Source organism: Rattus rattus, chromosome 17 (assembly GCF_011064425.1).
Source record: "Rattus rattus isolate New Zealand chromosome 17, Rrattus_CSIRO_v1, whole genome shotgun sequence".
NCBI classification, from domain to species: Eukaryota; Metazoa; Chordata; class Mammalia; order Rodentia; family Muridae; genus Rattus; species Rattus rattus.
The window spans coordinates 17827953-17839871 of record NC_046170.1 but is presented as its reverse complement, the minus strand read 5'-3'; the positions used below and the strand labels follow the sequence as shown (position 1 = coordinate 17839871).

Sequence of the window (11919 nt, the reverse complement as noted above, 5' to 3'; positions counted from 1 at the left end):
CCCGTTTCCTGTCAAAATACGAGCTCACTGTTTTGCACTCAACTACAAATTAGACTGGAAAGATGATTCAAGAGGGGTCCATTTAGTGGAAGTTTACTGTCCCCAAACGGTCCCCAGGCACCTCCTAGTAAGAGTTCAGAAACTTAGCTCTTCCAGACTCTGCAGGTCAAGGGTTGTTCTGGAGGACCGCCCCATTCCAGAACCAAAGTCCTCTTCCGTTTCCTCCTGGTGTGGGTTCTGTGCAGATCTCTGGGCTTCTCCGGGAAAGTCAAACTGCCTCTCTGCAAGGCCAGTTGCTGTAGATGCAAGCAACCTGTGAACTCAGGCCAACTCCTTGTGAGACTTCACAGAAGGCTAAGGCGTTCCAGGACACACAGCAGCTGTGGCCAACTGCCCAGGGGGTGGAGATTGCTCTCGGGCTCTCAGTTGCCCTTCAGGTTCTGCACCCTGGGGACCTGGCAGTGGCAGAATCATGTGGGCATCTGGTAAGGCGGCCAGGGACCATATGCCCCTCCCGCAACCTCCCCAGGTTGTTGATCTCCGCCTCAGCTTGGGCTCTTTCTCTTTCACTTTTCTTTTAGCTGGGGTTGGGACTCCCCGGCTGGAAAGCACTCGGGGGAAACCGGGGAAACCCCGTCTTATTCGGCTTATTCGCTCCTTGTGCCTCGATTGCTCACGCTGGCTTCCGCCCTGCATCCTGCACCTTTCAGCCAGAACCCGATGGAGGTACAGAACGGGAGGTGGTAGTGCTGGTGGTGGTGGATCAACAATGGAATTTTTTACCAAAGCCTACGCCCCGGGCCCCTCCCAGCTCTGGCTCTGCTCAGACACCCTTCTCCCCTCCAACTGCGGGCCAGGCCGCCCCGCCCTCTTGACCAAGACTTCACTACTTAGTGGCACTGTATACAGTGTTTCCCCTTCTGTGCAGCCACTCTTCTCCCGGGTTCTCTTCTCCAGCCTCCCCTTGCAGAGTAGGGCAGCTTGCGGGTCCTCCTGCGAGTTTCTCCCAACCCTCTGCGCCCAAAGGCTTGCAGTGCATCTCGCTACGCGCTGCAGGGACCTTTCCAGGGCAAGGACTTGGGGGAGCAACGCGTGTCTGGCTGCCCCCGCCCAGTTGCAGAGTTGGACGAAGAGGGGATTCTGCTGTTCGCAAGGTTGAATTCCGCATCTAACCGAGCTCAGAGAAGTCAGGAAAGGTACCAGCGCGCCTCTACTTGTCACACTCCCCTTCCAAACTTCTCCTGGCCCCCTGGCGAATTACCTTCTGCTCTGGTCTCTCTCTCTCTCTCTCTCTCTCTCCCTCCCTCCCCCCTCTCTCCCCCTCCCCTCCCTCCCTCTCCCTCTCCTCTCCCTCTCCTCTCCCTCTCCCCCCATTTGCAAAACTTACTTTTCCTTGTTGAAGATGCGTTTTCTAGGGAAATAAATTTGCAAGGATGGTCATAGGCCTGTGTCTGTATTAGTGACCACTTAGCGCAAGGCTTAATCAAAGCAGTTCTGTCTGGAATGCCAGATTGATGGGAAGCAATGGGAGGAAATTGTCCTGAAATAAAATCCGCACTGGAGCGGGCTTTAGCTAACTCAAGTGGGTTGGAGAGTGCAAGAAGGCAGGGCTCAAAGGAATTTCTATAGCACCCCTGCCCCCCTACAGTGACGATTTTGTTAACCTCCAAGGCTATGTAAACCAAACCCTGCTGAGGATACAGGTTCCAGACAGATCCAGACAGAGTCCTGACAGGTTCCAGACAGAGACAGAGCCAGAGTCCCGAGTCCCGCAGAAGCTGAAGTAGAAGTGAAGAGATTGGCGGCAGATACTGTCCACTGGTGATTTTAAATTGATTTCTGATACTCATTGGTGGCGCCAGGGAGGCCCCATTGACCTGGCAGGGCTCTCCACTCTGAGCTGGTAAATAAACACATTACTAAGATTGCCGCCTCAAGTTAGATCCTTATCAACATCGAACACTCACTAAAACTTAAAGGATCTCCTGAAGAAAGTTTAGAGGGATTGACAAGAGGGAAGCTACTCAAGAAGGAACATCAATATTAATAAGGGAGAAGAGACAAAACTATAGTTATTTGAGACTTTTAGAATGAAAAAAAATCAAACTCGGGAGTTTTACTTAAAATGTGGAAGCATCAGAAATTGCTTCAGGCTTGTTATAAATGTGTCTGCTTGTCCCATCTTTATGCTTCTCTTTTTCCCTTCTGGGAATTTGCCGTCCAGCCTCTGACTCTGACTGGTCCTCTTGCCTTTGATCTGTTTTGTAACACGATAGGGGGTCCGGTTTTCCCTAGCTCAGAGCTTGACAGTTACCGCTGACTGCTGATTGGTGGGCAGGGGCAGCTTTACAGTGCAATGGGAAGCTATTTCTCCCCGGGGTTTTCCTGCAGATGGCTGATGGGTTAAAGGAAAAGTACTTTGGTACTTTGCTTTCTTGTTTAAATCTTGTTTCAATTCTAGGAAATGTCCGTAGCTATATTGCACAATATAACATTTGTCAATGACACAGGTATTTTTTACATATATATGTATATATAAACTAATTTTGAAGAGTTAAAAAATGGCTTAAGGTTATTGAAAAAGAATTTGGGAAAGGAATTTTGACCTGGGGAAACACTGCAGCCGAGGTGAGGTGTGTGCGCTGCCACTCAGTGATTTCAGGAAGGCTAAAAAAAGGAACTCTGAAGTTTCCTGAGGGAACTACTTGTAACACTAGTCAGCTCTTACAAATGGATGTTTGACCCAAGGCTTTTAAAACTGTTAGAATCTGGTCTCTGTCTAAGTAACGTTTTTGGGTTTTTTTGTTTTTTTTTTTGTTTTGTTTTGTTTTGTTTTTTTTCCTGAATGCTGGTTAACCACAACCCAGGAAATAGTGTCTTCATCCCACAGACTGAATGTGGGGCAGTTACACGAATAATAGTCAACAACTTAAATCCTAAGCCCCAAATATTGTTCTAAGAATACACGTGTTTAGAGAGTGTCATACTAGGCATCTATACATATATGTATATGTGTATATGTATATGTGTATATATGTGTGTATATATGTGTATGTGTATATGTGTGTGTGTGTATTAGTGCATATGGTACTTGGTTAGAGTAACTCAATGACTTCTGCAGGGAAACAGGCCTTGGGAGGGTTAACCTCTTCCAGCCCAGACAAACCTAAGGTCGCGATGCTGATAAAAAGGAACTGTTTCCTATTCAACGGTTTTCTCACAGTTTGACAATGACAGTTACTAATTCATTCTGGGCCGATGTTGCTAGAATTTTGGTTTCTAATTACTTGTATAACTGATATTATTAATTATATATTTAAGGGCTATAATCCCATAATATCTGTATGTGTTTGATCCCTTAGAGGAATGCATGGTCCTTGAATGAAAATAACTGCCCAATGTGTATTGATTTTCCTTTTTTAAACAATCACTCATAATGGGTAAATCAGGATTGACTTCTGTGTCTGGATCTCTCTGCTCGTCATTCCATCCATCTAAGTAGGAAGCTACGACTCAAAGAGCGATAGGAGAAGAATGTCCCAATTACATCATTACACAAGCTGTAGCCCAACATTGCATGAGGCTTGTGTTTGCCTTTGTACTGGCAGGAGGAAACAGTCTGTCTGGGTGTTGAGAGAAAATGAGTGTTTTTATGGAGAAGTGGTATGCAATGGATGAAGAATTATTTTTATGGTGTTTCAGTTAACTAATGTCAAAATTACACATGCACATATATGTGTATATATATATATACATGTATTTATATATCCTGTAGATCTGTATATGTGCATTTGTGTGTGTGTTAGCGGCTGTCAGCAGATAGAAGGGCTACTTGAAATTGGTTTTGGATTACAGTGAATGGAAAAACAATCAAGGTTAGCCTAGAAATCCTAAAAGATATTGAAGTAAAAATTGTTAAGAACATGTTCAGAAGGAACCCCGTGTGAAGCTGAACGTTACTAACAAGAAGGCAACATGGCAGCGTGTCCTAGGCACAGTCCCGTTGAGTTCAGATGGCATTCCATGTTTACTCCTACTGTACCAAGAGGAAATGGTTAAAGGGAAAATGGTTAAATGGTAAAAGGGTGCTGCCGTGCCCTCCAGAGTGGAGGAGGATCTGCTGCAGAGCCGAAGGGTCACTCTTACCAATGCTCTGTTTGTGGCTGTCATGTTCTCTGTGTTTAGTAAAGTGGAAAAAAACACACACACACACACACACACACACATACACACACACACACACACACACACACACACATACACACACACACACACCCATACACACACACACACACCCATACACACACACACACACACACACACATACACACACACACACACACACACACACACACACACACACACACACACACACACACAAACACACACAAACACACACAAACACACACACACACACACATACACACACACACACACACACACACACATACACACACACACACACACCCATACACACACACACACACACACACACACACACACACACACACACACACGTGCCAGGAAGCAGACATTTGTCATCATTGGAGTGATTATTTTGCTGTATATCAAACAATGCTATCTCTTTCTAAAGTATTCTCCTGGGTCAGCGAGGTGGCTTGGTGAGTAAAGGAGCAAACTACACGAGCCTGGTGACCCAAGTTCAAACCCTGGAATGCATGGAAAGGTAGAAAGAGAAACCATCCCATAGAGCTGTCCTCTGACTTTGTTTACATATGTGCCTTGGCACATGAGCCCCCCCACCGCACTGTGCATACACACACCACAATAATAAAAGTTAAGTGAGAAATAAAGAACCTATCCAGTGCTGAGGTCAGAATGAGCAAAGGGAGGTTATTTGAGCCATTTGATTATCATTGTTCGTATACACTTGAGTGTTTGTATGCATGTGTTTACCCCACTAGAATTTGGGGCACAGTGTAATGATGATTTATGTACCCGAGTGCAAAATATGTGTATTTTCTCTAAGTGCCTACTTCTTCTATGTCTTCTCGAGAGGTCACAGATGTCATTAGGACGACGATAGAAATTATTTTGCCAAATGAAGAAATAGAAACTGAAAATGGTCAAGGGCGGGGCACGGGGAAGAAATGACCACAGGATTGGTGGGGGAAGGGAGCTGAACTCATTGTTGTGAACAGAAAGAGGCCCTGGGAATGTTGTTTGTGGCCAATAATATTGAGTCATGGTTCTAGATGGACAGTTCACTCTTGAACTGTACGAGACGAGACAGCTTTTGAGAACTCATGACCAAGCTTTGAGGCGAGAAACTGTCCCTCTGCTGAAAACCTTCGTAGTTAAACGTATGTTTTTCTGATTTTATTTTGTGTTTATGTTGGGAAAGGATTATAGTGTCTCTCTCTCTCTCTCTCTCTCTCTCTCTCTCTCTCTCTCTCTCTCTCTCTGTATTGGGAGGGGTCATTCCTTAGGCATCCATCATTTATTTTCTCTTACGGTATTTCTCATAGGCCAGGAACTCACCTTTAGGGCTGGGACGTCTGGCCAGCAAGCTGTAGACATCTGTCTGCTTCTGCCTCCCCAGCAGTGAATTCTAATCTCAGGTCAACATGCCTCAGTCTTTTGAAATGTGTAGTCTGCTGATTAAACTCAGATCCTCAGGCCTGTGACGTAAACACTCGGCCACTGAACTACCCTTTCTCCAACCAACCTGTTTCCAGCTTTCATTCTTACCTCTCCACAGCAGAATGAAGTCTATAAAATCGAAACAAAATATGACCATTGATGCACTGTCTTAGACTCTTCCTGTTTGTGCTATTTCTTAATGGATAACTTAAAGAATCTGTGAACTTTTAGTAAGGAACTAGGTGTAAAACAGAAACCATAATGGAAACATGTATTCAAGAAATGGTCAAGACACTAATGTCAATGTTTTGATGAAAGGCGTCTTCCTATGAACATTTTCCCTGCGTGTGGTGCCCTGGAGGAACATGGTCCATGGTAAGACTCTTTGTGGGAGACGTGTGTGTTTTTCTTTGCAAAATAGGAGAAGGGTAATCATGAAAGGGGAGAGGGAAAGGAGAACCAGGCTCATCTGTCAAGAGCTTCTCTACATACAGTGGGTGTGGGTTTTTAAGTTCCTTTAGGACTCTGTACCTTACTTTCCCTTGTCAAGTGATAGGTGCTCAGGGAGATCCTTGATTTCCTATCATCCCTCCCTGGGTTGGTTTTTTTTTTCTCTAACTATGCAGAATGGGAGCTGTAATGAACCTAGTTTGGCTGTTGTGGATGGTCTGTTGGTGATCAATGGAACTGAGGGTGTGCATGACTTGAATGGGCAAAGCTTCTTTATCATGTCTTAAAGATCCTGCTCCTGCCATCATGCCTCCGCTCTAATTTCTATTAAGAGATAATCAACCTAATGTTTTTATTATATCCCTTCCCACCATAGCTGTCAATTATCCTACCATATAGAAAAAAAATTTCAAACATTGGAGATTTTCCTATTCTTAGACTCTTTTTGAACAAACCAGAATTTCATGCTGCTCTGTGAGAAGGCTTTTCTTAGGGAGATACAAGAAAATACACACACACACACACATACACGTGCACGCGCAGACACACACACACACACACACACACACACACACACACACACACACACCACTGTTCACCCTTATGAAGTCCACAACCTACCAAACTAGGGATAACATTGTCTTAGCTAGGGGTTCATTGCTGTGGAGAGACACCCTGACCAAAGCAACTCCTATAAGGAACAACATTTAATTGGGGATGACTTACAGGTTCAGAGGTTTAGACCATTACCATCAAGGTAAGGACATGGCTGCATCTAGGCAGGCATGACACTAGAGGAGTTGAGAGTTCTATGCCTTAAACAGGAGAAGACTGGCTCTCATGTGGCTTGGAGGATGGTCTCAAAGCCCACTCCCACAGTGACACACTTCTCCAACAGGGCCACACTTACTTGAACAAAGGCCACACCTCCTAATAGTGCCACTCCCTGGGCCACACATATACGAACCACCATAACCACCAAAGTCCAACTTTTAAAATTGGGTTACTTACAGAAATAGAGTGAGTTACTTATAAGAGCAGAAATGTCTCAAAGCCAGCTGCATCACCAAAGCCCACTTCAGCATAGGTGACCTAAAACCGGGAAACCTAGAGCACACTGCACAGCCTACGGGCAGCTCAAAAGGTTAAAGTGTGCCCTTTCCAGGTGATTCAGAGGTCTGAGCCTCTTGCAGGCAGTATGTCTGTTTCTGATCCTTCCAGACAGCTGGACTAATCTCAGAGTCCTCTGTCGTTGCACCTTGGCTTTTCTTAGAGACACTCTCCGCAGTCTTGATTCTTTACTCTAGTGACTCTCCTGAGTTTCAGGGAGAAATTTTGAAGCAATTTTGAGTTACTTCATTTGTGTCTTAAAGAGCTTCCCTGGCAGATAAAAGGTTCAGGTCTGGGAGGAAACGGCTACCAACATATGCCCACTTCTTCCCTGAAAGTGTAATTTTCTTGTTAAAGATTCAAAGAATGTAGTAATGGTTAACTCTACGAGCTAGTCCTTGTTCCTCTCCCCAAGTGCCCTTCCCTACTCCATCCCCATCTTTATCTTCTAATTACCTCACCGGCTACTGTTTTGTCCTTTTACTAGTTGTTTATTTTTCAACCTGTAGTTGAGAGCTGGGTCTCTACACCTGGTCTGTAAACCGGGGATCCTCTCCTGGTGATCTCACCCTGGCTCATTAATTTTACTGCTTTCCTAGGCTGATGATTCATAAATGTGTGTGTCTAGTCATGACCTTCCTTGTGAACTCCAGACTCATATTCAAAGTCTAACCATCATTTCTGATTACATGTTTAACACGTTGGATTCTCAACTTTACTCCATTATCCACCTGTCCCTATAGTCCTTCCGATGGTACTTGGAGACAATTCCATTTTTTAAGTTGTGTAGAGATAACTAATGAATAAGTCAGTGTGAGTTATTTTTAATTTGTTTTTCTCATGCCTACACTGACTTAGCTCAATGATAGCAATGATGGACTTTGCCACTCTTTGCCACTTCTTGCCCCATGACTTATGATATCATTGTCTGTAGCTCAGACTTAAAAGATTTTAAATTAGATCTTTAAATTATGGATACAATTTTTTTCTGGTGCTGTTTGTTTCCTGAGTGCTGAGGTCTCTGGCCTAAAAATACAGCCACCTTCTCTTGCCTGCAATGTAGAGTGAGATGACATAAACAGGAGAATTATTGAAAATAAGAAAAGGAGGGCTGTAATAGCCAATAGTTCCTGGCAGTTCAGAACTCAGCCAGGCCTGTCCTGTTTCCTTAGTTCTCTTCGCCTTCAAAGCAGAAAGTAGGCCTCATAAAAGCTGTGATTTGTTCCCAGAGTGTCAGAACAGAGTCCAAGAGTGGAGTTCTGTGAGGGAAGTCCTGAGCACATGTGAGAAGACTCCGAGGAAACAAGACGTGTGACCTGTGACCTCAGTGTTTTTCAGAACACAGAATTATTCTCAGAATGTTTTTGCATTCTCTTCCCAGGTATAGCAGATAGGAATGTTTACTTCAGCTGTTGTTACTCATATGCCTCTCTGGGGAAAGATATTTCTACCACCTGTGGCTTGTTCTTGTGTTTGGACACTTTACTCTGGTGACTCTTTTTAACCCTCAGAGTATAAATTATCTGATGCTCTGAATAAAGTTGGCTATTGCATGGGACTTTCATTTGACTCATTTTCAGGCTCTGCTCGCCCAGGATAACACCACCACCTTGAGTGGTGACCATCAAGGATAGGTTCCTTGGCCTTTATCTTCACCTTTTAAGATATTTGGCTCCTTTTTGGACCCTTTCTCTTTTTTCCATAGGAACACGTTTTCAGTTAGGTCGTCTACTTCCTGCTGATGGAGCTAGAGACATTCTTTTAGTAGTTATTCTGGTTTTGTTTTCTTGGTTTTTTTTTTTTTTTTTTTTTTAAGTTTAAATATCTTCTAAATGGTGGCGTTTCCTTTGAGTTTTATCGAGATTCATTCAATTAAGAGAAAATACACAACCCTCAAGACTGGTTCCTCTTTGTCTATGAATCTGAATACCGTAGAGGAACCCACATGGCGCTGTGGAACCTTTAGACGACCTGGCAGATCTGCAAGACGTGACCTTAAAACTTCCTCAGGTTTTAATGAGAGATTCAGATACGAAAGTCCTATAATCTGTAACCCGAGAGTATGTTCTGTCGAACCCCAGCTTTGATCTTTGGTCAAGACCATGTGTTCCTTTGAAAATGTGTTGATGCCTAGATGAGCAAGGAGGACAATCAGTTTTATTTCTAACTAGATAAGTATCTTGTTCTGGAGATAAAGTGCCATACTGCCTTGGAATTTGCTATATAGATAGTGTGGTCTTGATTTGCAATTGACTGTTCTGCCTCTCCAGTGCTGCCTTTATACGTATGGCCCATTACAGCCAGCATGAAATTCTCTTATTTTTTTTCTGGTCCTATACTTAATCTTAGCACCTAAATGCAGCCAATTGTCACTTTCAAAAGTCCATTTTGTTCCTTCAATAATATCCATCAATAATATCCATCAATAATATCCATCAATGCCAGTACTCTCTCAGCAGGTGTGTGTTCATTATGGCTCAAGCCATTGGTGGACACAGGATCATGGCACTTCATAATCTGTTTCTTATCCTATTGCTTGAGTGACTTAGTTGCCCTTCAGAAGGCTTTTCCTCTGGCTGGGTGTAACTTCCTTATAGCTTGGGGATTTGAGGGTATCAGGGTTGTCAGATACTTTTGTTTGTTTAAATTGAAAAAAAAAACCATACAATATATTTTTATCCTGGTTTCTCCTCACCTGACTCCTCCCACATCCATCCCATCTCCCTTTCCAACTAACTCCATGCCCACTATTTCTTTCCTTACAAATAAAACAGACAGGCAAACAAACAAAAACACCATAAGTAAAAACACAAGAAACACACACACACACACACACACACACACACACACACACACACACGACTCATAAAAACACAACATCAGAAACCATAATATACAAACTAAAGACAACTAGGACAAAAAAAATGCCCAAAGAAAGCAATATGAAAGAAAGAAACTACAAAAATACCACTGAGTTCATTTTGTTTGCCATCTACTGTTTGACATGAGGCTGCCTGTTAAGTGTGGCAAATAAATATACCTACCAATGTTTTCTTTGTTAGTGGGAATCAATGGCAAATATCTTCTGGGTTAATGCTTAGAGCCCATGTCCACTTTACATAACCTTGAACACCTGTAAAACAGGAAGTAGAACCTGCCAACACTTAAGGATGGAACATTCAATTCAGACTACCACACTTACATCCTTCTGGGAAATAGAACTTATAAGGCCATCCTCTACTCAAGATCAAAGGACATAGACATCATTTCTTGACAAGTGGACTGGGATAGATATTCACAGGCTGAAAGCCATTGCTTTATGTTAACTATTTCTGGAAATTATATTTCACAAAGGGTGGTATTGTAAAGAAACTTTCGTCGTATTACTATTCTTTTTTAGAATCTTCCTCTGCTTCTCTGAGTAAAAACCAAGTTCAGTTACAATGACTGGTATGCTTAGTGTCTCATTTATTCCCTTTTTTTTTCTTGGTTCACTGATTTACTACCACAGACAGCATTTCTGTTTATCAAACACCATTCTATGTTCCTGTTCTAGAACCTTTGAACTTGCTGTTATTTTATTTTTGCCTAGAATTCTCTTATCTGAGACATGTGCACTCTCCTTTACCTCCTCCTTTTTGGCTTGGACTTGAGCACCCCATTTGCATTGAAGCTTTTTGCTGTCACCAGTCTTCAAATTGCATGTCCAAAAATAGCCCCTACCTCACACCTTCTCTACATCTCTGTTGTTGTCTAATATAACCAAATTTATAATATTTCATCTGAAACTCATGGGGCAAATATGATTAGAAATACAGGACTGATTTCTAGGTTTTGAAAAGTTCAACAATATCTTTTGTTGCAAATGGCAACAATAAAATGTATCTTGATGCCAATTCAAAAATGGACTAAATGTAGTTTATAGAGACATATATCTGTTCAATTCATGTTTGATTAATTGATACAGTACAGAGAAATTTTCAGTTTTCAAAGCTTTTCTTATGTTTGTCAAAAGGAACTCTGGACTTCTATAAGTTTGATTTAATAACTTGTGAACAATTCTCTTCTGTGTTTACAATGTAAACTATATTGGAACACGTATTTTTCATCGACACAGCTCTGTCATTTGTTGGTTCTGGCATTTGGTAGTTTCTATTAGAAACTTAATTCATGAATGAATGAATGAATGATTTAATACTACTAAGGAATGTGAACAGGTTAAAAAATTAGTGAAGGTTAAATGAGCAGGTTAAAAAAACAGTCCTCAGTAGGCAAAGACAAGAAGATATTGAGTTCAAGGCCAGACTGGGCTACATTTTAAGTCCTTGTTTTAAAAAACCATTCAACAACCATCCTCCCAACCAAACATTCAACCAGCCAAACTAATAATGTAAAACTAGTGGGAGAAAGAAAGAACAGTATTGACTTATTGACATCTTTGTTATCCATTCAGTTGCCAGGTCAGTAATGTTGAGTTCCAAGAATATATGGGCTGTATTTTCAACACTTGACGAGTTTTAAGTCAGTAGGAGGCATGAGACTAGAGTATTGGGTATTAATCCTGACAGATAGGAAAATTAAAGGTGCCAGGGACAGATCTTGGTTGTACATAAAACAAGAAAAGGAGATACTAATTTTGGAATCTCAAGACTGTAATAACAGTGGACTACATAGTTGAAAGTATTAGTCATTTGGAGTACTGGCCTATAGATCAGATGACTAAGCGCATAACCTGTAAGTTAGCAAGTAAAATGT

The 11919-nt window shown here is 42.3% G+C and overlaps 1 protein-coding gene across 15 annotated transcripts in view; it reads left to right on the top strand.

Moving 5' to 3' along the window:
- Window positions 1-214: 214 nt before the first annotated feature.
- The window catches only part of Il15 (interleukin 15), a 65997-nt gene continuing 54292 nt past the window's right edge, over window positions 215-11919 (top strand). For 4 of the 15 annotated variants that reach the window (XM_032887635.1, XM_032887624.1, XM_032887625.1 and 1 more), the window contains exons 1-3: window positions 215-485; window positions 582-726; window positions 1115-1196. In XM_032887635.1, the coding sequence (XP_032743526.1) occupies window positions 303-485; window positions 582-726; window positions 1115-1196 (410 nt within the window). In that variant the 5' untranslated portion in view covers window positions 215-302. Of the gene's footprint in view, window positions 486-549; window positions 1197-11919 lie in introns of all 15 variants that reach the window. The other 11 variants (XM_032887636.1, XM_032887627.1, XM_032887621.1 and 8 more) reach the window with 6 other exon arrangements.